Source organism: Anomaloglossus baeobatrachus, chromosome 1 (assembly GCF_048569485.1).
Source record: "Anomaloglossus baeobatrachus isolate aAnoBae1 chromosome 1, aAnoBae1.hap1, whole genome shotgun sequence".
Lineage (NCBI taxonomy): Eukaryota > Metazoa > Chordata > Amphibia > Anura > Aromobatidae > Anomaloglossus > Anomaloglossus baeobatrachus.
In genome coordinates this window covers 291,019,862-291,045,926 of record NC_134353.1, presented here as the reverse complement: position 1 = coordinate 291,045,926, position 26,065 = coordinate 291,019,862, and the positions used below count along the sequence as shown (strand labels likewise).

The 26,065-nt window shown below is 47.2% G+C and overlaps 1 protein-coding gene across 1 annotated transcript in view; it reads left to right on the top strand.

The window, feature by feature from the left end:
- The window catches only part of LOC142291944 (alcohol dehydrogenase 1-like), a 55,554-nt gene that overhangs the window by 4,817 nt on the left and 24,672 nt on the right, over window positions 1-26,065 (top strand). The window contains exon 2 of the mRNA XM_075336924.1: window positions 8,475-8,576. Coding sequence (XP_075193039.1) covers window positions 8,475-8,576 — 102 coding nt within the window. The remainder of the gene's footprint in view (window positions 1-8,474; window positions 8,577-26,065) is intronic.

Sequence of the window (26,065 nt, the reverse complement as noted above, 5' to 3'; positions counted from 1 at the left end):
TATGACATATCTTCATATCTTCATATCCCTCATATCTTCTTTCTCTCACAACCCTAAACAGCTATTCAACACTTTCAATTCTCTCCTCCGTCCTCCGGCACCACCTCCCTCTCCTCTCATCTCAGCTGAAGACTTTGCCTCTTTCTTCAAACAGAAGATTGACAACATCAGAGCAAGCTTTGGCCCACAATCACCACAGCCCCTCATCATAGCTACTCAGCCCTCTTCCTCCAAATCCAGCTTCTCCACCATGACAGAAAACAATCTCTCCACTCTACTCTCAAGATCACATCTAACCACCTGTGCACTGGACCCGCTCCCATCGCACCTCATCCTCAATCTCATCACAGTCTTCATCCCAGCCCTAACCCATCTCTTCAACCTATCACTAGCAAGTGGTGTATTCCCTTCATGCTTTAAACATGCCTCTATTACACCCATCCTCAAAAAGCCCTCCCTTGACCCATCCTCTGTGTCAAACTATCGCCCCATATCCCTTCTCCCCTATGCCTCAAAACTACTGGAACAGCATGTCCATCTTGAATTGTCCTCATACCTCTCCTCCTGCTCCCTCTTTGACCGGCTTCAATCTGGCTTCCGACCACATCATTCTACCGAAACTGCCCTAACCAAAGTCACCAATGATCTACTAACCGCCAAAGCCAAGCGACACTACTCTATCCTCCTCCTCCTGGACCTGTCCTCTGCCTTCGACACAGTAGACCATTCCCTCCTACTACAGATTCTCTCATCTCTGGGCATCACAGACTTGGCCCTATCTTGGATCTCCTCATACCTAACCGACCGAACTTTCAGCGTCTCCCATTCTCACACCACTTCCTCAGCTCGCCCCCTATCTGTCGGTGTCCCTCAAGGCTCAGTTCTTGGACCCCTGCTGTTCTCCATCTATACCTTCGGCTTGGGACAGCTCATAGAGTCCCACGGCTTCCAGTATCATCTCTATGCCGATGACACACAGATCTACCTCTCTGGACCTGACATTACCTCTCTACTAACCAAAATACCACAATGTTTGTCTGCTATTTCATCCTTCTTCTCTGCACGATTCCTAAAACTTAACATGGACAAAACAGAGTTTATTGTCTTTCCTCCTCCTCACTCACCTCCTCCAACAAGCCTTTCCATCAAACTTGATGGTTGCTCACTCACCCCAGTCTCACAAGCTCGTTGCCTTGGAGTAACCCTCGACTCTGCTCTATCCTTCAAGCCACACATCCAAGCCCTCTTCAACTCATGCCGATTACAACTCTAAAATATCTCCCGGATCCGTGCTTTTCTTAACCAAGAATCTTCAAAAACATTAGTGCATGCCCTCATCATCTCCCGCCTCGACTACTGCAACCTCCTGCTCTCTGGCCTCCCTTCCAACACTCTTGCACCCCTCCAATCTATCCTAAACTCTGCAGCCCGCTTAATCCACCTCTCCCCTCGCTACTCCCCAGCCTTGCCACTCTGCCAATCCCTTCACTGGCTTCCCATCGCCCAACGACTCCAGTTCAAAACATTAACCATGACATACAAAGCCATGCACAACCTGTCTCCTCCCTACATCTGTGACCTAGTCTCCCAGTACCTACCTGCACGCAACCTTAGATCCTCACAAAATCTCCTTCTCTGCTCCTCTCTTATTTCCTCTTCCCACAATCGTGTACAAGATTTCTCCCGTGCATCCCCCATACTCTGGAACGCTCTACCTCAGCACATCAGACTCTCCACTACCGTGGAAAGCTTCAAGAGGAACCTCAAGACCCACCTCTTCCAACAAGCCTACAACCTACAATAGCCCTCAGCCCAGTAGACCACTGCGCAACCAGCTCTGTCCTCACCTATTGTACCATCACCCATTCCCTGTAGACTGTGAGCCCTCGCGGGCAGGGTCCTCTCTCCTCCTATACCAGTCTGTCTTGTACTGTTAATGATTGTTGTACGTATACCCTCTTTCACTTGTAAAGCGCCATGGAATAAATGGCGCTATAATAATAAATAATAATAATAATAATAATATGTCCACAGGGGTGTGATAGCATGAAAAGACGGCCAACTAGTCTAAGGAAACAATGCCCCTGCGACTAGTCATAGACCTAATTAGCATAGAAACAGCTCAGTTTATAAATCCTCTTTTTTTAAACATTCATTTTAGTGAATAGCATTACACAGGGCTGGTGAGGCCGGGAATTTTAACATACAGACGGGAATGCTGCTAGAGGCCATAGAGGACTTGACAGAAGGTTTCCTTTAAAATGAGTTGGATGGTGGGTGAGGATGCTAAGTTCCTCATAGCTTCCGCTCCAAAATTTATTATATGGCCCTGATAACCTCCTACCCAAACTAAAATTCATTATATAGCCCCGGTTGTGTCTTGTCCCCCCCACAATTCATTGTGAAGCTATTATGGACGTATGATAAATTGTGGGGGGAGGTCACATGAAAGGGACTAAGGCTTTGTGCACACATTCAGTATTTGCAGCATAAAATTGTGCTGCAAGTGCTGATGTGTTGGCAGGAAGAACACTGCATAAAATATGCGTTTTGCTTGCAACTGTAAAACGCTGCATATTTTCTGCTACAAAATCGTAATGTGTGCACATAGCCTTATAATTAATTGAGGGAGTGTCACAGAGACTGATTAGTTTATATTTATTAGGCGACAGATTATAGCTAATGAGGGGCACAGTGCAGCTTATTATCACCTTATATTCTGAATGGTGTGTGGCTCATTGTATAATGTATAGTAGGGTACATATTTATTTTCAGGGGCACAGTGTGGGGTAAATGTATGTATCCCCTAGACCCCTAGAGTTTCATAGATCCATTCACATATCAGTGAAAATCACAGCTCTGAGAATAAGATCTGCGAGACTCGGAGCATGTGCTGTTATGATCTGATTATGAGGAATAGGGCAAACTCCATGGGTCTGTGCGCTGTCCGAGAAAAAAAAGTCAGGCAACACACTGACACGGCACACGGATGCAGGATGCAACCTCATTATTTAGTGTACTCACAATGTAAAGCGCAGTCCTTAAGTACATCGTTTCTCCTTTTATTATGTATAACACTGTCCCTTATTAGCATCCTCACTAGTTATGTATGCTGCTGTCCTTTATTATATAGTGTCCTCTTTTTCTCTGTATAGCACCATCTCCTATATAGCATTTTCTCGTTATTTGTGTTATTCACAGCTCCTTCTCTTTATTATATAATCCTCTCTTGTTAGATATAAAATGACTGCTGATGGAGCAGCATCTGACCCGAAGACCAGTCCATCAGAAAAGAAGCTTACCATGTTCCATCAACAGTCATGTCATTTTATATCTAACAAGAGAGGAAGCTATGAAATAAAGACAGAGCTCTATAAATAACAAAAATGACGGGAGAATCGAATATGTAAGGAATTGTGCTGTACAAAACAAAAGAGGGCACTATGTAATATATATGTGTGTTTTATATACATATAAATCTGCAGCTTTGGCACCTTAAAAAGAGGGAGGCCCAGGCACAATTTCTTGCACAGATTTCAGTGTCCGCTCCTGTGCTGGAGGCAGGGGCAGAGCAGGGCTTAGCGAGCAGCAGTGTGATGAGGTCATCTCACTGCTGCAGGAAAGCAGAGCTGTGGAGGTGGCGAGGACTCGGCAACTGACGGAAATAGGTATTCGCTCTGTGAGCCGAAGACAGGTGCAGGACGATTGCCGGGAGTGTTGGAGGGGCCCACCGACCCCGGTCCCCGCCTTGCTTCAGCTGGATGTGCGTTCGAGGGCGCATATCCAGCCGAAATGCATCGTGGCTCAGAGAGGACCCCGCACGACTAGGGAGGGTGAGTAAAATATATATATATATACAGTTAGGTCCAGAAATATTTGGACAGTGACACAATTTTCGCGAGTTGGGCTCTGCATGCCACCACATTGGATTAGAAATGAAACCTCTACAACAGAATTCAAGTGCAGATTGTAACGTTTAATTTGAAGGTTTGAACAAAAATATCTGATAGAAATTGTAGGAATTGTACACATTTCTTTACAAACACTCCACATTTTAGGAGGTCAAAAGTAATTGGACAAATAAACCAAACCCAAACAAAATATTTTTATTTTCAATATTTTGTTGCGAATCCTTTGGAGGCAATCACTGCCTTAAGTCTGGAACCCATGGACATCACCAAATGCTGGGTTTCCTCCTTCTTAATGCTTTGCCAGGCCTTTACAGCCGCAGCCTTCAGGTCTTGCTTGTTTGTGGGTCTTTCCGTCTTAAGTCTGGATTTGAGCAAGTGAAATGCATGCTCAATTGGGTTAAGATCTGGTGATTGACTTGGCCATTGCAGAATGTTCCACTTTTTTGCACTCATGAACTCCTGGGTAGCTTTGGCTGTATGCTTGGGGTCATTGTCCATCTGTACTATGAAGCGCCGTCTGATCAACTTTGCGACATTTGGCTGAATCTGGGCTGAAAGTATATCCCAGTACACTTCAGAATTCATCCGGCTACTCTTGTCTGCTGTTATGTCATCAATAAACACAAGTGACCCAGTGCCATTGAAAGCCATGCATGCCCATGCCATCACGTTGCCTCCACCATGTTTTACAGAGGATGTGGTGTGCCTTGGATCATGTGCCGTTCCCTTTCTTCTCCAAACTTTTTTCTTCCCATCATTCTGGTACAGGTTGATCTTTGTCTCATCTGTCCATAGAAAACTTTTCCAGAACTGAGCTGGCTTCATGAGGTGTTTTTCAGCAAATTTAACTCTGGCCTGTCTATTTTTGGAATTGATGAATGATTTGCATCTAGATGTGAACCCTTTGTATTTACTTTCATGGAGTCTTCTCTTTACTGTTGACTTAGAGACAGATACACCTACTTCACTGAGAGTGTTCTGGACTTCAGTTGATGTTGTGAACGGGTTCTTCTTCACCAAAGAAAGTATGCGGCGATCATCCACCACTGTTGTCAGGCCTTTTTGAGTTCCCAAGCTCACCAGTCAATTCCTTTTTTCTCAGAATGTACCCGACTGTTGATTTTGCTACTCCAAGCATGTCTGCTATCTCTCTGATGGATTTTTTCTTTTTTTTCAGCCTCAGGATGTTCTGCTTCACCTCAATTGAGAGTTCCTTAGACCGCATGTTGTCTGGTCACAGCAACAGCTTCCAAATGCAAAACCACACACCTGTAATCAACCCCAGACCTTTTAACTACTTCATTGATTACAGGTTAACGAGGGAGACGCCTTCAGAGTTAATTGTAGCCCTTAGAGTCCCTTGTCCAATTACTTTTGGTCCCTTGAAAAAGAGGAGGCTATGCATTACAGAGCTATCATTCCTAAACCCTTTCTCCGATTTGGATGTGAAAACTCTCATATTGCAGCTGGGAGTGTGCACTTTCAACCCATATTATATATATAATTGTATTTCTGAACATGTTTTTGTAAACAGCTAAAATAACAAAACTTGTGTCACTGTCCAAATATTTCTGGACCTAACTGTATATATATATATATATATATAATATATATATATATGTGTGTTTCCAAGAGTTTTGGCAGGCTGTGGAAAGTTTAAGGGGTAGAGGCGGAGCAGGGGTGGAGCCTGGGGGGAGTCTCAAGGGGGCCACATAATTTTGCCAGTATGGGGCCCTGAAATTCCTAGTGGCGGCCCTGGGTTTACTTTTATCTCAGTTAAAAAAATTCAGAGATTTGTCCAAAAAAAGTGGCACACTTTTTTGTGCCATTTTCCGTGGCCTGTAGTGTTCTTATTTTTCAGGATCTATGGCTCAGTGATAGCTTATTTTTTGTGTCTTCAGCTGATGTTTTTAATGGTACCATTTTTGTGCTATGTTTTGATCGCCGGTTAATGCGTTTGCATTTGGATTTGCAAAATTCGCAGTGACCAAAACACGTAGTTTTGGAAATTGTTTGCCGCTACGCCGTTTACTGATCAGATTAATTGATTTTATATTTTGATTGATTGGACATTTCCGAATGCAGAGATACCAAATGTGTGTATATTTTTTACTTTTTTAACTCGATAATTTTCAATGGGGCAAATGGGGGGTGATTTGAACTTTTAGGTTTTTATTTTTTAAAACTGTTTTTTACTGTTTTCAGTAATTCAGTACAAAAAGGGAAACACATATATTATATAGAGTCATTACAAACAAAGTGATCTATTTCAAGTGTTTATTTCTGTTAATGTTGATGATTATGGCTTACAGCCAATGAAAACCCAAAAGTCATTATCTCAGAAAATTAGAATAATCACCACAAACACCTTCAAAGGCTTCCTAAGCATTTAAAAGGGTTCCTTAGTCTGGTACAGTAGGCTAAAAACTCATGGGGAAGGTTTCTGACTTGACAGATGTCCAGAAGGCAGTCAATGACACATTCCAGAAGGAGGGTAAGCCACAAAAGAGCATTGCTAAAGAAACTGGCTGTTCACAGAGTGCTGTATCCAAGCACATTAATGGAAAGTTGACTAGAAGGAAAAAGTGTGGTAAGAAAAGGTGCACAGGCAACCGGGATAACTGCAGCCTTGATTTGGGGGAGATTCACACGGAGTGGACTGCTGCTGGAGTCAGTGCTTCAAGAGCTACCACACACAGACATATCGAGGACATTGGCTACAATTGTCACATTCCTTTTGTTAAGCCACTCATAACCAATAGACGCCACCGAAGCGTCTTACTGGGTCAAGGAGAAATAGAACTGGACTGTTGCTCAGTGGTTTAAGGTGTTGTTTTCAGATGAAAGTAAATTTTGCATTTCATTTGGAAATTAAAGTCCCAGAGTGTGGAGGAAGAGTGGAGAGGCCACAATCCAAACTGCTTGAGGTCTAGTGTGAAGTTTCCACAATCAGTGATGGTTTGGGGAGCCATGTCATCTGCTAGTGTAGGTCCACTGTGTTTTATCAAGGCCAAAGTCAGTGCAGCCATCTACCAGGAAATTTTAGAGCACTTCATGCTTCCCTCTGCCGACAAGCTTTTTGGAGATGAAAATTTCATTTTCCAGCAGGACTTGGCACCTGTCCACACTGCCAAAAGTACCAATACCTGGTTTAATAACCACAGCATCACTGTGCTTGATTGACCAGCAAACTTACCTGACCTAAACCCCATAGAGAATCCATGGGGTATTGTCAAGAGGAAGATGAGACACACCAGACCCAACAATTCAGATGAGCTGAAAGCTGCTATCCAAGAAACCTGGGTTTTCATAACACCTCAGCAATGCCACAAGGCTGATCGCCTCCATGCCACACAGTAATTCATGCAAAAAGAGCCCCGACCATGTATTGAGTGCATTTACTGTACATACTTTTCAGTAGGCACCAACATTTCTGAGTTTAAAATCATTTTTTTAGTTGGTCTTATATAATATTCAAATTTTCTTAGATAATGACTTTTGGGTTTTCATTACCTGTAAGCCATAATCATCAACACTAACAGAAATAAACACAGAACTAGATTCCTCTGTGTGTAATGACTCTATATAATATATGTTTCCCTTTTTGTACTGAATTACTGAAATAAATTAAATTTTTGAGAATATTCTAATTTATTGAGATGCACTTGTACATATATGGCCATAATTGGGTCCATATGTGTTTATTAAATAATAAATAAAAGGGGGGGGTAAAGAAAGGAGGAATAAAAAATGTTAAAGTTTTTTTTTCTTTCTCCTGTGCTTACTGAGGGATCATGCACTTTTGTTATACCTGTTCATGCGTGCTTGGCAACTGGCCAGACCAAGCACACATGAACACACTCTGAATGTGGGTGGAATGGTTGTTCTTGTTATACACTAGAACACACGCCGCAGGATATCCACATTCCCTGCCATGTGTCCCTCACAACAGCACAAATGAGCACCTCTATTATGTATCCACCAGACACAAGCACCTCCTTTCTGGTGTAATGTCGAACCGCAGCATTGTTGATGGGTTTTTGTGGGGTACTAACAAGTACCCATACGTGGTCTCTGCCTCCTCTTTTAATACAGGAAATAGGGGTCTCAGCTACTATTATGTCACAGGTATTTTATTGAGAACCAGGGTTATTCATATAATGTTTCAGTGCATTTATTACTTATATAACTGTATTTCCGTTCTGTGTATTTGATGCATGTGTTTGTTTGTTTTTTTGTGTCCTGTTTATTATTGGAGGGTCTGCCCTGTGTCTAGACATTAATATGCACATTTTGGTGAGGGACTTTGTAGTGGAGACTGTAAACTATACAATTGTGTCTTGTTTTTGACAATTTTGGTAATCAATAAACTTTGATAAATATTTTGCGGGCATTAAGATATTAAGTCTATAGTTCCAGTGCCCTTTCACTTTTGCTTGTTTTTATCCACTTGTATGGAGCACAGAACCTAACACACTTGTATTGTACTATATACTTATTTCCCCCCCCCCCTCAGTGTAAAATGGACTTTCATAATCAGTAGTAATGTCTTTTTCTTTGCAGATTATTAAATGTAAGGCGGCAGTGTGCTGGGGAGCCAACAAACCTCTTACCATTGAGGAGATTGAAGTTGCACCACCAAAAGATCATGAAGTTCGCATCAAGGTAAACTTTGTTCTGTTTTTAAGTTTCTACATTGGAATGATAAAGCACATTTGTAGTAGTTGTTTTCTTTTTTTTTTGTGTGACTTTTTAACGCTAAAAGATACATGGTGCACCACAATGTTGTAAAACTTTTGGACTTGCATACAATTACAAGTGATGAATCAACCAAACCTTTTTGGAAACCACTAATCCTGCCCAGAATGACAAACTTGTATAAAAGAGGGGAACACAAATAAAATAGACTTTAAGCAAGGTGCAAATGAAAGATGAACAAAAACCATCAAACACTAAACAAAGGGTGCAAACGTAATCATGAAGTGGCTCATGGGCTCCATGGTCTTTAGTGTGCGCTGAGCCACCAGATGGAGCTACTAGAACATGACAAGAGTTTCCCGTTCACAAGTACAATAAATGTAATAATAACCAATTTACATTTCAGAGTTGATGTAAAGGGTTAGCGTGAAAAAATATATTTGGGGCAAGCCAACCGGACTTGAAAAAATGCTGTCAAATCTCCTCTTCTGAAGGGCTTTTTGCCCTTGACACTGGGATGCCCCATCATTAGATGGAGCCCTGATATCCAAACATAATTTTAGAGGAGATAATAGGGTGTGAGATGGAGCATGACCTACAAAGCGAGTGGTTCTAACAAATCTATATAGCGTTGTGCTTCACATACTAAGGGTACTGGCATATAAGACTAAGTGCAATGTGAGAAAAATCACATTGCACTTTGACCAAAGTCAATAAGGCAGATCAGATCTGTGAGTTTTACCTTAGCTCGGGGACTGATGAGAAAAGATCACAGCATGGTGCAATTGCACTCGTCTATCGGACACTACTCATCAATGCACCAGCATAGAAGAGGGTTCTTCACGGTAAGAGCAGTGAGGCTCTGGAAGCCCCTTCCTGAGGAAATGGTGATGGCCAAGTCACTGAATTTGAGAGGAATGGAAGCTTTTCTTGTTAGTAACACTATAGAAGGTTATGAATAACATAATATTACAGGTAGATAGTTGACCCAGCTTTAGGAGTCAGGAAGATTGGCTTCTACTGTGTTTTTACTATCCCCTGGTTCAACATGGCATAACAGCTGCACTAAAAAAAAAAAGCTGAATTAGATGGACATGAGATCTTTCTTCTGCCTTAGAAACTATGTTAATGGGTGTGGAGTGAAAAAAAAAAATCTGAAGTCACACGCATGTCCAGGTAACAACTGGTGTTTTGTTTTTTTTTCTTTGTATGTAGCGCCTTACGGGGCATGTGTTAATCTTAGTTTCCGGGACGGGGTGGGGGGCAGATCCTATGCTTCACCACGGGGTGGCCTGGCCTGGTTTCATTGCCCCAAGGAGTACAGAAAGGAGGGTGGTAGGAAGGATGGAGGTGGTAGTTGGATGTTAGGAAAGTCTTTTATGATCATGACACCACCTGTGGTACGTGAGGAATGGGCCGCCGTTGCGTGTGCTGATCTCTGGGGCTGATGGGGAGGCTCGCAGCCAGGATGGTGTCTCTCCCCACAGTTGAAGCGGGATTACCCCGGGGAGGATGATGGAGGGTAGTGGTAGTCTCCATTGGCGCCGCAGCACTGGGCGACGGCGACTGTAAAGTAGAGACAGGGGTTGCGGTTCCAGGTGTTTTACTCACAGGTAGTTCAGGCGCTGCCCCAGAATACCGGTCTCTTCCACGATGGGCTCCAGCTGATCCCGGATAGTTGGTGGTCACCGCCGGTGTCCGTGAAAGTCTTTGAACGAAGTATCCCTCGGTTACCATCCGGAACTCGGGCCGAGCCTCCTGCTCCAAGCCATGGGCCCACGAAGAGAGAGAAACACTAACTCCAGTTGTCAGTGCTAGATGTTATCCCATGCTGTGCCCGGGAAGGTTCTGCTTGAAGGGTGTTGGTTGCGCCTACTTCTACCCCATGTGGTGCCCGCCCCCGGTAGTTGTCCTAGTGACTGGGAAAGTCCCATGATGGCTAACTATCCTGTCTGCCCTAGTCGAGCTGTGCCGCCCCAGGTGCGCTGGTCCTGTTCGGGGACGCCACAGTGCAGGGAATCTTCTGGCCACGGATAGGTCAGGTTAACTTCTATGGGAATCGTGACGCCACTCTCGGTATTTGCGGTCAGGGAGAGACCTCCACTGCAGTTTTAGGGGATGCCTGGGGCTGATGTTAGATGCAGTCAGTTGTTGTGGCCTCCTGAGAGTGAGGCTGGCCCCAGGGCCCAGTGTAAGTGTGTAGTACCCCAGGTCGCAGAAGATCTCGCACACAAGCAGCAATGTATTTCAGGGTTTTTAATCCCTTTCAGATGGCAGGGGTGAGGTAACCCGGGAGATGCTATGATGGACCAGGAGAAACAAGGTATCCCTTCGGCTGATGTAGGGGTGACTGCTGACTCGCCTTCCTTGCTCTTCTTGTTTTGAGGTGACTCCTACTTGTAGTATTGCTGGAATCACTGAGGGAAGTCGCATCTGCCGTTCTCCCCTTTCTGGCCAGTTAGCGGGCAGCGTGGACCAAGTAATTCTGGCTGCTTGCCTTCTGTCACTTATGGGCCCCCTCGTTGCTGCTGTAGCTGCGGACTCTGTGTAGGTTGGTGAGGCACATAAAGGGCCCTCACCAGCAGGTTTGGCAGGCCACTCAGTGGTGCCTGACCAGGTCAGGGGTGCCATAGTGTGTGTGTCTGTGTGTGTGTGTGTGTGTGTGTGTGTAGATATTACCCCTGAAAAGTGGTAAAATGTCCTGTGGCGCCCTTGGGCTTTAGGCGCCACAAGTATATTACCATTCTATAGCATAGATCATTGTAAATCGTCCTGTAAATGAATATAGAATATTGCTGACAAAAAAATGCATTTCATATGGATGTCATATAGAAGTCACATGGTTGCTAGGTAAGGAAAAAAAATTGTACACTAGTATAGCACTCGCATGACATGTAATACCAAATTAATTTCTCACCCCACTTTTCTGGATGAGAATGAAACGTTTTTATATTTATTTATTTATTTATTTTTTTTAAGCAGTGGGTTTTAAAAGGTCAACTCTAGGTGTACTCTTTGCCCTATCATACCCATATTGAATTGAACGATCACTGTAATGGCGAGATTTAAATAGTCTTTTATGTTCCAAGGCTTTTCCCTCGCACAAATTAACATCCGAACAAATCCGACGGGCTCTGAAAACTAACCTGTTGGTATAGAGTTAATAATCTGTGGTGGATGAGATGATTTCGTACTCAAAAAAAGTTTACATCCGTTCCCTTTCAAAAGATGTCCATCACAATGGAGCCATTATCATCCTTTGTTATTTTAACATCCAAAAACTTTATGGAGTCAGAACTGCAATGTTAAGTTAATTTAATATTCGAGTCATTCCTATTCAACGATGTCATGAACATGTCAAGTCTCTCCTGCTCACCCTGCTAAACCATGAACACGTCATCAATATATCTTACCCACATAAGGAATGCACCGCAGTCATCAGGATATTGTGTAGAGCGCTCCCAATACCCCAGGAAGAGGCACGCATATGTCGCGCCCGGGTCAGCCGAGCTGCTCGGATCCGGCCAGTTCGTGGCTTGAGGGGTCCCGGATCTGGGGGCACCGTCTATCATTTTTAAATAAAAGCAAAATAATAAAAATAGTCCAACTACACCACTCATGGTGTGTGGCCAGGGATGGTATGGCTGCCTCTGCCAGTCCTCTCTGGGGAGGATGGCTGGGGCAGCATGGATGGTGAAGCCCTCCGCGAGTAGGGCTTTTCCCCAGGGGTAGGTAGGAGTTAACGTGGAGGCGCAGGGAAATAACTGCCCAGAAAGTTTGGTCGCTTTTACTTACAGCTGGGTTCGCCCCCTCCCCCCCCCTCCTAGGGACGTGCTGGATGCCAGGTGTACCCGAGTCCTGTGTGCCTGTGCCAGCTGACCTGGTGCCACTGGCCCACCAATGCACTCGTGTCTATCTGCCGGAGACAGCTTGGACTATTTAAGGGAATATGTCCCAGTCCTCCCTTTGCTGCTGATGCTTCGGACGTTAGTGGTGACAGAGGAGTCCTGGAAACCCACCTGCCTAGCAGAGTTTTTAAAGATGGCTTTAACTCCTGGTCTGTTCTAGGATCTGCACCCTGTGCTTGCAAAGTACTGGGAGCCCTGGATTTCCACCCCCACTGGATTCTACTGTCCCTGTAGCTTGATCTCTCACTCTCCAGCTACTTTCTCAACTGAATGGATGATGTTTCTCCTCAGGTCCTGTCGGTGTCTTTACTACTACTCCGCCGGCTTTCTTACTCCTCACTCTCCTTTCAGTTTCCTTCTCTTTTTCTGTGTCTCAAGATTCCTTTTTATGCCTTGACTAGAGATGAGCCACCCCCCAAGAGTTCGAGTTCGGTTCGTCAAACAGGGCCCCGTTCGACGAACCTCTCGAAGCCCATTGAAAACAATGGGAGGCAATCACAAACGCATAAAAATACCTCCCAACAACTCTCAAGACAACACACACATGGGAAAGTGACAAGGACATATACTCCTGCGAAAACAAAACAGCTGGACGAGGCACAGATATAGGCATGGCATGCCCTTCTAAAATCATGTAAAGGGAGACTCCAAGCGGAGTCTCCCTTTTTTCCAAAAATTGGGCCACACAGACACCCCTTCAGTGGCATCACTTGTGCCCAAGTTGTGAACTTGACAGGTACATTTGCATCAAGCACATTCCAAATCCACAAGCCTTTACTCTCTCCAGGATGACACAGGGGTAGTAAAGTCCTTGCGGATCCATGACTTGTTCATCTTGATGAACGTTAGTCTGTCCACATTGTCACTGGACAGATGCGTGCGCTTATCTGTCAGCACACACCCAGCAGCACTGAAGACACGTTCTGAGACAACGCTGGCAGCTGGACAAGACAAGATCTCCAAGGCGTAAGTGGCGAGCTCAGGCCATTTTTCAAGATTAGAAGCCCAAAATGAGCAAGGCTCCAGTTGCAAAGTCATGGCATCGATGTTCATTTGGAGATACTCCTGTATCATCCTCAATAATTCAATAAAATTGTTGTTACCAGCACCAGATACGGTGCTGCTGGTACGGTTAGACTGTTGATGATGAGACCGCCCCATGTTTGTCAAGTTACAACTCGGAGATTCACTCCGTGCACCACTGGGGTTTGGTGGAAAAGCCGAGCTAAGATTGAGTAACAGCTTCTGCTGATACTCCTGCATACGTGCGTCCCTTTCTATGGCTGGAATTATGTCACAAAATTTGGACTTGTACCGGGGATCTAATAGTGTGGCAAGCCAGTACTCATCATCACTTCTAATTTTGACAATCTGAGGGTCATGTTGTAGGTAGTGCAGCAAGAAGGCGCTCATGTGACTTGCGCATCCATGTGGACCAAATCCTTGCTGTGTTTGTGGCATAGAGGTGCTAACCGATCTTTCTTCCTCTGACATCTCCCCCCAACCTCTTTCAACTGAAATGTGACCAAGGTCTCCCTCATCCACTGTCTTCCATGTCCATGGACAGTTTGTCCTCCATTTCTTCATGTTCTCCTGCACCTTCCTCAATATTTTGCCTGCTACCATGCGCCCTTGTTAATCCCTCTCCCCCACCGTCCCATGCCTGCCGCCTTGGTGATGATGAATGTCTGGACCTTGGTGATGGTGTTATCCCTTGCGCATCTGAATCCTCATGTACTTCTTCCTCCCCTTCCTGTTGAACCACCCCCTGACTGCGAATAGTGTTTAGCGTTAGCTCCAGCATGTAAATGACTGGAATTGTCATGCTGATAATGGCATTGTCAGCGCTAAACATATTCGTCGCCATGTCGAAACTGTGCAGAAGGGTGCATAGGTCCTTGATCTGAGACCACTCCATCAGGGTGATCTGCCCCACCTCTGCATCTCGTTGGCCCAGGCTATTCGTCATGACGTATTGCACCAGTGCTCGGTGGTGCTGCCACAGTCACTGTAACATGTGGAGAGTCGAATTCCAGCATGTCGGCACATCGCATCTCAGGCGATGAACCTGCAGGCCGAAAGACTTCTGGAGCGATGCAAGTCGCTCAGCTGCGGCGGTTGAACAGCGAAAGTGAGCAGACAGTTTTCGTGCCCTGTGCAGAAGGCCATCTAGGCCGGGATAGTGTGTTTAAAAATTGCTAGACAACAAGGTTCAACACGTGCCATACAAGGCACGTGTGTCACCTTGCCCAGGCGAAGGGCCGCACCCAGGTTTGCAGCATTGTCGCACACGGCCTTGCCTGGCTGCAGGTTGAGTGGAGACAACCATTTATGAAACTCGGACAGCAGAGCTGCCCACAACTCAGGCGCTGTGTGACTCTTATTTCCAAGACATTTCAAGATAAAGACCGCCTGATGCCGTTGCGCGCTGCTGCCAGCATAGTAAGGAGGTGTGCATGATTCCTTGTGCGCAGTTACAACGCTGGTGGCCTGACCAGGCAGGCTTGAGATGGAGGACCCAGATGAGTTTGAGGAGGCAGAAGCGTTGGAGGAACTTATACATACAGAGGATTGATGCACAAGTCGTGGGGACGGCAACAGACCCTTCTCCATCTATCACCATAGTTACCCAGTGCCCAGTCAGCGACATGTAACGCCTCTGTTCATGCTTACTGGTCCAAGTATCGGTGGTGAAATGCACCCGTTCACACACAGTTTCTCAAGGAAGCGGTGATGTTGTGTGCGACATGCTGGTGTAGCGCAGGCACACCTTTCTTAGAGAAGTAGTGGCGACTGGGCATCTGGTACTGGGGCACAGCGACGGACATAAGGTCTCGAAAATCCTGTGTATCCCCCAGGCAAAAAGGCAGCATTTCGGTAGCCAAGAGCTTACAGAGGGATAAAGTCAACCTCTTAGCTTTGTCATGGGTCGGAGGAAATGACCTTTTTTGTCCACATCTGACGGACAGATCTGGCTGCTGTGTGGAGACGATGGTGAGTAGGGTGTCCCTGGAAAAATGCAGGTTTGTGAGGAAAGTGCAGGCGGAGACATGTTGCTTTCATCCAACGTTGGTGCTATCGATGTCTGATAGAGCTGTACACCCGCACTTGTTTCCCCTTCCAAACCAACTGATCACCTACCAAGCAAACTGCCTGTTGCGGTTACAGTGGTGGAATGTATGCATGGAAAACCAGGTGTGACAGCTGTCCCCACAGTCATAGAAGATGAAGAGCGCGCGGATGCACTGGAAGGGCAGGCGGTGGTTGGCCCGCTACGCTAGGCCGCATTGCAGCACAGTGAGCTTCCCACTGGGTATTATGCTTGGTATTCATGTGACTATTCATGGAAGAAGTTGTCAAACTGGTGAGCTTTTTGCCTCTACTTATAGATTCTCGACAAATTTTACAGATCACATGATTTGGGAGATCCTTTGCAAGGTCAAAAAAGGACCAGGCTAGGCAAAGCTTAGAGGACATGCGACCTGCAGAGCCACCCCGACTTGTGCTCAGAGGCAGAGTGGTGGCTGAGGATGCAGTTGTAGACGTGCTAGCAGTACTCCGACTCTGTCCAGGAAGGCACAAGGTAACTTCGTCAGTTGCATCCTCCTCCATTGCCTCTGTTGAACTCGAGTGCCTGACTGTGGGTTGACAGTAAGTGGGATCTAGAACTTCATCATCAAGCATTGTATTTGCACTTCCCTCGCCCTCAGACTTTTAGCCTCTTCCTGCCCTGACTGAATAGTGAAGTTGTCATCCCAATCAGGTATCTGAGTCTCATCATCATCAGCATGTTCCTCATTGTCTCTGTAACGACTGAATGCCAGTCGTTATGACTATTAAGATACGATGGCACTATGGAAAACCCAGGGACACAAAGATGGTGAATAACAATTTTCTTTATATAAAAAAAAAAACAGTTCTCTTACAACGTATGGGCCACAACAGCCCGGAATAAACAATGACAGTTTATGCAACTTGGAGGACTTCAAGTGTCGGTCTGTAGGGATGAAGTGGACTATATTTCCCCCCAATATACCGCTCCCTCTCTTATCTATTAATGTGCCTTACTCGGGTGCACTACTACAGACAATGGCACGTGATCCCTCCAAGGGTATAATCTTACAACCACCTCCCCTTATGTTTACAATGCAATCAGGGTACCCGGCCACCTTCCCATATACAGTCAGCAACAAGCAAATATATGTACATGTACCTCTATTCAATATTCTGTACCTCACTGCCCCAGACAGTGTGAGGAAGCACAGGCAGAATAGTCTAATTATCAGCACAACACAGCTTAACCTCCAATAACTTCCGGTTCAGAGCAAACGCCTCAAGATAATCTGTAGAATAATCTTCCTTCTTCTTATCCTATCTATCTGTCCCTGACTGACTATTATACACCGATCGGTCTCAGGTCAATTGTTACTCACTGAAGTCCTTCACTCAAGATGGCGTTCGTCCCCTCAGACTGCTTCTGATTCACTCTTAGATGATTTTATCCAAACAGTTTCTGGAGAAAAATTCACTCAGATGAATTCCCCTCATCAGGGGCAGTAGGAGCTCCAAGGAAAAAACGAGTAAGCAGTCCACAAAAGGAAGAAAAAAAAACCCAGCCAATCCTACAAATCCGAACACGGAAAAATGACATCCGTCTTTCTCTTGCACAGTCCCTCAGATCCTGACTGAAATTTTCAACCGTCTCTCTGTGTCTCCGTTACCAGGGAAACCTAATGTAACCCCTTACTGTCTAGCAGTGCGCCTGGCCTCTAGTGACACCTAGTGGGCATTTAAGTTATAGCATAAATATCTATATACATTAACAAACATGCAAGTTTTATCTTATGTACATTTTCATTTTCAACCTGTTACATCTCCACCAACAGGTGTTACAGTTTTGGAATGAGGGTCTACATTATGCTCAGAAACTCGGTCATCAGGGCCTAAATCTGAGTCACAAAGCTTCTGGGCATCACTGCAGACAATTTCCTGGCCTGCACTCACTGTAGCTTGGGAGCAGACCTCTGATTCCCAGGCTATAGTGTGACTGAACAGCTCTACAGACTCAGCCATCTCTGGTACACCATACTGTGCAGGGCAGGTGGAGACTTGAGAACTGGGAGAAAGCAATTGTGATTGGGATGACAACTCAGAGGACTTTTTTTTTTTTTTTTTATGTGGTAGTTGAAGTGGAGGAGAGGGCACTTGTTGGAGCCCTTCAAATCCATTCAAGCATGTTCTTTTTTTTTTTGTGCATCATCTACCTTTCTTACAGTTGTTTGGGTCCGTAAAAAAGGGAGCACATCGGATTGTCCACGGAAAGTAGTAGACATCTTACTTTTGCTGGAAGATGGCCTATCTTCAGCAGATGTTAATGTAGCTTTGCCAACTTCCCCACGGACACAAACTTTTTTTCCTTTTCCAACACACCTGTTCCCCTTTCCAGCATCTGTCCTTTTGCCTCTCATTTTCTTAGCTATAGGGAGAAAAAGGTATGCACACCAGTGACTATGCAAGGGGAATACATGTAATAGCAGAAACTGCTGTGTGAATACTGACATGAAAAATCCAATAGCTATATGTAAGAATGAAATGTGAAAAATGGAACCTGCATTACTGCCATGAACATATGAATAAAGAGAAATGTAGCTACTGAATTGATCAATGCAATAGAGCCCCAACACTACGCCAAAGTATTTCTCTACGTTGGGGTCCCTAGCTAGTGTGTGTCCTCTCATGCAGTTAAAAAAAGACACAAAGTTTAACTTTTTTAACTGCATGAGAGGACACACACTAGCTAGGGACCCCAACGTAGAGAAATACTTTGGCGTAGTGTTGGGGCCCTATTGCATTGATCAATTCAGTAGCTAAATTTCTTTTTAGTCATATGTTCATGGCAGTAATGCAGGTTCCATTTTTCACATTTCATTCTTACATATAGCTATTGGAGTTTTCATGTCAGTATTCACACAGCAGTTTCTGCTATTACATGTATTCCCCTTGCATAGTCACTGGTGTGCATACCTTATCTCCCTATAGTGATGTTTATTTAGGTTTTTGCACCCACTTCAGACTTAAGGTACCTTCACACATAACGACTTACCTGCGATCCCAAAAACGATGCGACCTGATAGGGATCGCAGATAAGTCGCTGGGAGGTCGCAGGTGAGATGTCACACAGTGAGATCTTACCAGCGATGCAGAACAATACAGATCGCAGTAGCGACCTGTATAACGATCTCAGCAGTCACTGTGATCCTGTTACACAGTGTCAAACACAGCGATGTGTCCTGCCCAGCAGGACATCGCCTTTGAAGAAAATGGCCTGGACCATTCTGCAACGACTAGAGATCTCACAGCAGGGGCCTGATCGCTGGTAAGTGTCACACATAACGAGATCGCTAACGGGATCGCAACTGCGTCACCAAACGGTGACTCAGCTGCGATCTCGCTAGCGATCTCGTTATGTGTGACAGTACCTTTAGAATGGTGTTCCAAACGTTATTCCTTACTCATTTTCTTAGCGACAAGATTAGCCACTTAAAATGTGGTAGCAAAAATTGAGAGGTGGTGTAGATTGCAGAGGTGGTTCTTCAGCTGTCAAAGCTAAACCAACACTGAATATCCCTGACAATGCAACTATGGCCCTAAAACTGGCAGCACTGTTTGCTATAAGAATAGCATAGTTTAGCAAAATGTGCATGAGGGTTGAATGCTGAGGTGCCGGGACTTGCTTGGCACCAGTGGGACACAATTAGTATAGCAGACACTTTGTGGATGACACTAATTTTCAGCCCTGTTTGCTATAAGAATAGCATAGCAAAATGTGTATGAGGGTTGAATGCAGAGGTGCTGGTGTGGCGCCCTGGGCAAGCCAGGGGTCACAGGTCAAGACACCACCACACACCCCACATTCCCTGCAGGCACACCAAGGTCAGAACACAAATCCTTGTTGCCTTCCTCCAGGGGCTGATGTCCACACCAGGGGGTGGGCCAGGCGGTTGGCTCCGCCCACCGAGGAGTTCACAGTCCTGGAGGCGGGAAAACCAGGCAGTTGTAGTTTGAGAGTTGAAGGAAGTGGTAGAGGAGCAAGTGACAGGAGTTGAAGTGAAGGAGAAAGTGACAGCAACAGAGCCTGAAGTTGGTCCGGGTGTGTGCCCCGGACTGAGACAGCAAGGTTGGCAGACGGTGGTGACCGTCTGCAGGAGTGGCCTATTGGAGTCTACCGTAAGGACCGTGGACGGGTGGTGGCCCGGCGGTACCGGACCGGTACACAAAGAGAAGCCAGCACCATTGGCAGGGGCCTTTCGGATCCCGGCAAGGCTTGGAGTCGCCGTACAATTTGCCAAATCCGTCAGTGAAGGGGACCTCCGGGTCTCCCAACAGCCAATGTCCCGATTGAAGGCAACCGTCCAACCGTATAGGAGAGACACCGCCACCGCCAAGGCACCAGTTTCTCAGGGCCAGCGCCTGCGGGCAAACGAGGGGCTCCTCCGGCTCATATCCAAGCTGGGGAGCGGGTTACCGGTGGGAATCCATCGCTACCAACAACCGTATCTAGGTGCAGGGAAGAGACAGTCACCGCTAACTTGCAGGGAACATCTACACCGCAGCCGTCCGAGGGACCCGTCCAACCAGCCGTTTGTTTACCGTGAACTGTGTCTTCATCCTTGGGCTGAGTGAGTACCTCCGTGCCGTGCGGCACAGTGCTGCCCCTGCGTCCCTGCACCACCACAGGCCCCATAACCCGCCTGTCAACCATCCCTAACTCCCCATCATTGGGCCCCGGGACCACCAACCCCCCTACCCACGGAGGGGAGGGCCAACATCTAGCTGCTCCATACCACCACTCCCGGGATCCCCATACAGAGCAGCGATGGTGTCCATACAATCACCACGGCCGTGGGTGGCGTCACGAACAACCAATCCCCAAAACCAATCCCCTTTTCACTCACGGGCGAGGAGCGCCGCTTGAGTCCCCGGGATCCGGCCCATCGCTTGAGCCACCGAGCAGCAGCGGCAGCAGCGGCAGCCGGACCCCGAGCAGTGGGAGAGCGCTGCGTCCCCTCCTCCGCCCGCGACACTGGAAATTGCTTGGCACCAGTGGGACAACAATGGAGTATAGCAGCCACTTTTTGGATCCCACTAAGTTTCAGCACTGTTCGCTAGAAAAAATAGCGCGGCAAAAGTGGGTACAGTGGCTGGGTTTTCTGGGTCAGTGGACATGAAAGGAAGCCTCACTTTCTATGCCTCCTAATGGTGAAATGCAGCAAGGAATTCCCTGAGCTTAGGTACACAGACGCTGTATACAGCATTTCCACGGACCTGACTGTCACCTATGGCTCTGAGCCTGAGGAAATGAGCCCTGAAAAAGGCTGATATAAACTTCTGTCCCTAATCTTTAGAGCGCTGTGTGTATAGCATACACAGCTGGAGCGGCGACAGGAGCTGCGTGAGCGGTGACTGTCGCCTACACGCAGAAAGCAGATAATGGCACCGTGAGGGAAAATGGCCGTATTTATAATGCAAGGACATGTGACATTCACAGAGTATGACACATGCCCTTGCTTGTCTGGCAAAAAAGACCACTTAGCTGTCTTGTCTGTGATTAGCTGACATCCTGGCCCGCCCCACTGCACGCACGCTTAGGAAAAAAAAAAAAATGGCGATCGCTATTATCCCAGCAGCACTGATCTAAACACCCCCCCCCTCCCCCGGACACTATACGCTGAAATTTGATAATCGTGTGAATCACAGTGACTAGTAACTAGCTAGGCTTTTTGCTGATCGATTGTAAGTCGAGCTGTCACGCTTTTAGCAAAAGGCTCGCATTCGAGTTCGATCTCGCGCACCCCCAAAATCACTCGAACATGAAATTGGCGAACCTCGAACATCGCTCAACTCTAGTCTTGACACCTTTGCTGTCAACTCTCTCCTTCTTACTACTGCTCACTTCAGACTCCTCTCAACCACCTTCTCCCTTCTCTCTCCTCTTCTTTTTCTTTTTTTTTTTCTCCCCCCCCACTCGCTCCTCCCCCAGGTGGCTGCCTGTTAGCTCACAATGCTGAGCCCTGTCACCTGGTTCTAAGTGTAAAGGCCACTTTACACGCAACGACATTGCTAACGAGATGTCGTTGGGGTCACAAATTCGTGATGCACATCCGGCCTCATTAGCGACGTCATTGCGTGTGAAACGCAGGAACGACCGTTAACTATCAAAAATACTCACCATATCGTTGATCGTTGACATGTCGTTCTAATCTCCAATATCGTTGCTGCCGCAGGTACGATGTTCGTCATTTTTGCGGCAGCACACATCACTATGTGTGACACCACAGGAACAAGGAACCACATCGTACCTGCGGCCGCCGGCAATAAGGAAGGAGGTGGGCAGGATGTTACGGCCACTCATCTCCTCCCCTCCGCTTTTATTGGGTGGCCGCTTAGTGACGCCACACGAACCGCCCCCTTAGAAAGGAGGCGGTTCGCCGGCCACAGCGACATTGCTAGGCAGGTAAGTATGTGTGACGGGTGTTAGTGATGTTGTGCGCCACGGGCAGCGATTTGCCCGTGACTCACAACCGATGCGGGCGGGTGCTTTCACCAGCGACATCGCTAGCGATTGTCGCTGTGTGTAAAGTGGTCTTAAGTGTACTGATGTGTGTACAGACTGGCACAATTATGTGGGATCCGAGCTGTTACAGTGGTGTTACCGTGCTTTGTGACACCTGGTTACCGCAGGGGCGTCACACATACGAAGGCACATAAGACTCCCCTCCCCCATAGAAGTGCCCCTCTCCTGAAGATAGTAGCGCTCTTTTAACAAAGTAATTGTGGGTGAGAAATCTCAGCAGGAGACAAGTTTGATCACTATCCAAAGATGTGGTGCCCAAATAGAATTCCACTGCTCTTTATCCCATCAGCATAAAAAATGTATGTATATAATTGTACCGCCCCGGGGCTCGTCGTTGGGTGGCTCGAGCTCTTCTCGGACCCGGGGGTCACGTCGCTCTGAAAGGGGGTTGGCGCCACACGTAGGGACTTCAGTGGGGAGGTCCATGGCCGGAGCCGCAGTTGTTTGTAGGGGATTTCAGTTTGTGACTCCACCCACGGGTTGTGGTGAACGGATGAACACCACCGCTGCCATCGACTAGGCTCCCGGGGACGGTGTTGTGCAGCTTGGTGTTGACACCCCTCCGTGGGTAGGGGGATGATGGTCCCAGGGGCCCGAGGGAGGTGCTGAGGGGATGGATGCGTGCTGGGGTGTTAGTGCGGTGCGCAGCCTGAAGGCACTGTTGTACTCATTATGACAAACACGCTAGTTTTCCCCTTAACAGGTTGGTGGTTTCCGCCTTTCTCCTGTGTCGCGGGCGGAGGAGGGGACGCTGCACTCACCCACTGCTCGGGTCCGGCTGCTGCTGCTGCTCGGTGGTGGCTTGAGCGGTGGGCCGGATCCCGGGGACTTGAGCGGCGTTCCTCGCCCGTGAGTGAAAGGGGGTGGTTTGAGTTTAGGGATATTGTCCGTGACGCCACCCACGGTTGTGGTGAGATTGGTGACACCACCGCTGCTCTGGACGGGGATCCCGGGAGCGATGACGGGGAGCAGCTTGGATGTTGGTTCTCCCCTCCGTGGGTAGGGGGGTTGGTTGTCCCGGGGCCCGGTGAGGGAGGTAGGGATGTATGGCAGGCGGGTTACGGGGCCTGGTGAGGTGCAGGGTCGCGGGGGCAGCGCTGTGACGCACGGCACAGTGGTACTCACTCAGCCAATGACGAATGCAAAGTCTCCGGTAAAACAAACGGCTGGATGGACGGGTCCCACAGACGGCTGCGGTGTTTCTCCTCCCGGCAGATTGATGGTGACTGCCTTTCCCTGCACCTGTGTTGTGTTACGGTTCCAATGGCTTCCCACCGGTAACCCGCTCCCCAGCTTGGATGGAGGCTGAGGGAGCCCCTTTTGCCCGCAGGCTCTGGCTCTGGGAACTGTAGCCTTGGCGGTGACTGTGTTTCCCTCTACGGTTTGAGCGGTTGCCTTCAATCGGGTCTTGACTGCTGGGAAACCCTGGAGGTTCCCTTCGCTAACGGATTTGACAAATTTAATGGCGACTCCTAGCCTTGTCGGGGTCCATAAGCCCTGCCGGATGGTGCTGGCTTCTCTTTACTCTCCGATCCGGTACCGCCGGGCCACCGCCCGTCCACGGTCCATACAGTTTGCTCCAATTAGCCTCTCCTGCAGACGGTCACCACCGTCTGCCAACCTTGCTGTTCCGTCTGGGCCACACACCCGGACCGCCTTCAGACTGCTTCTCTACTACCACTTCCCTCTCTTCCACTTCAAACTCTATCTGAACTCCTTTTCCCGCCTCCAGGACTGTGAACTCCTCGGTGGGCGGGACCAACCGCCTGGCCCACCCCCTGGTGTGGACATCAGCCCCTGGAGGAAGGCAACAAGGATTTTGTGTTTGGTTTCGGTGTGCCTAACCGGGGTGTGGGGTGTGTTGGTGTCCAGGGCGCCACACCTGCACCTCACTTGTGTAGAAATCGCGACTCCTATGCCTGAGCAACGGTAGTCCGCTCCCCGGCTTGATATGTGTCGGGAGAGCCCTCTTTGCCTGCAGACGCTGGCCCCTCGGGTCTCTATGCTTGGGCGGTGGCTTTACCCCTATGGTTGGGCTGTTACCTTCAGTCGGGTCTTATGTGGGAAAGGTCCTAAATCAACTGACTGAGGACTGGACTTTGACTCAGCCCTGTTGTTTCTGAGCCTCGTACTGTGCCTGAGTACCCCTCCTGGTGCTCCGGTTCCTAGGTTCAGTACCGGCGGGCCACCGCCCGTCTACGGTTCCACTGGCTGTAATCCCAGCTCCTGCAGGCGGCCACCACCATCTTCCTCCTTGCCAGAGGTCACTGGGCTCCAACCCTGGCACCTGGTGTAGACTTTGGCAGGCCTGGGCCCAGGTCTGCCTACCAACTTGACTCCACTTCCCTCCACTGTCAAAGCTCAACTTCATCTGCTGTCTTTCCCACCTCCGGGACTGTGAACTCCTCGGTGGGCGGAGCCAACCGCCTGGTTTCCCCCCCCCCCCTGGTGTGGACATCAAACCCGGAGGGAGGTGACAAGGGTTTTGTAGTTCGGCTGCTGTCACCTTACTAAGGGGAGGGGGCGTGTGTGTGTGTATTGGACTACCTGGGACGACCTGGCTAGTCCAGGGCGTCACATAATGATTCCATATCTGCAGTCATCATTACGTTTTTATCGAGATGTAAATCCTGCAGGTGGCCCAAAAGATCAGTGGAATCATGTTCTGTATATATGATTGGAGCTCAAACACGAAAGGCTTGAGGTAGTGATCCAAGAAGAATATACAGGCTGGTTCACACAAACTATTACACGAAACTATGGGCATGCCTGGGGGATTTTCAAGATCTTTGTGAACTTTCGGCAAAAAATAAAGAGTTGGAGTTGTAGGGAACTGATTGATCAAACCCTCCAACACGGTTTGTAGTATAATATTCTCATCAAATGCCCTTTTTAAATTTTCTCAAGATCAGATTTGAAGGTCACAGTTGTATTTCTATCAAGTTTATGGTGACACTTATGGTCATTCAATTGCCTAAAGGCCTCAGCTTCATATTTGGCAGTTGGCCAAACCACCACATTGCCTCCCTTGTCAGCCTGCTTCACCCCACTGTCCATCTTGGACAGTTCGTCAATCGCCCTCCCTGATTCAGATTATCATGAGATCTGATTTCAGGGAGTTTTCGTAAATCCTGAATTACCAACTTCGTAAAAAAGGTCTATAGTGGGGCAGGCTGACAAAGGAGGAAAGGCAGAGGATTTCTTTTTAATAGACTGTGGGAATTTAAAAACAATGGATTTTTCTTGTTCGGCCGGCAAGGATTCCAAGAGCTCAACTAACTCCCTATCCTGTGCAGAAAGGGTAGCCGTATCAAAGCCCCCCTCTAGCAAAATGTTTTTTTTAAAAAGGAGTTTCCAGCTAAACAATGGAATATCCTTAATGGCCATAAATCTGTCAAATCTAGCACAGGTGAGAATGATAGCCCCCAACTGTAATACCTCAATCTCATCCCAAGTAAGTATTCTACCGAGAGGTTAATTACCTTTAGGCTGTGTTCACACACACTGCGTTTTTTACCTGCGTTTTTGGTCCGTTTTTGCTGCAGAACTTTCTTGAGAAATTCTTGTAACCTTTCTGCAGACATTCCCCAGCAAAACCTATGGCAAAAAAAATTAGCTGTGCGCACACTGCGTTTTTTTCTTAAGAAAATTCTTTCAGTAGATTTTCTTAAGAAAAAGAATGAGCATGTCACTTCTTCTTTTCTGCAGCTAACTGCGTTTTTTGCCATATATAATTGGCACAATAACACAGGGAGCAACCAGCGGTAAAAACGCACCAAAAACGCGGCAAAAACGCAGGTGCGTTTATGGTGCGTTTTTTAACACAGGTGCACTCTTAAGAAATTTCTTAAGAACTTTCTTAAGAAAAATAATTTTTCTAGTGTGAACATAGCCTTAAATTGTCTTTAGGCCCA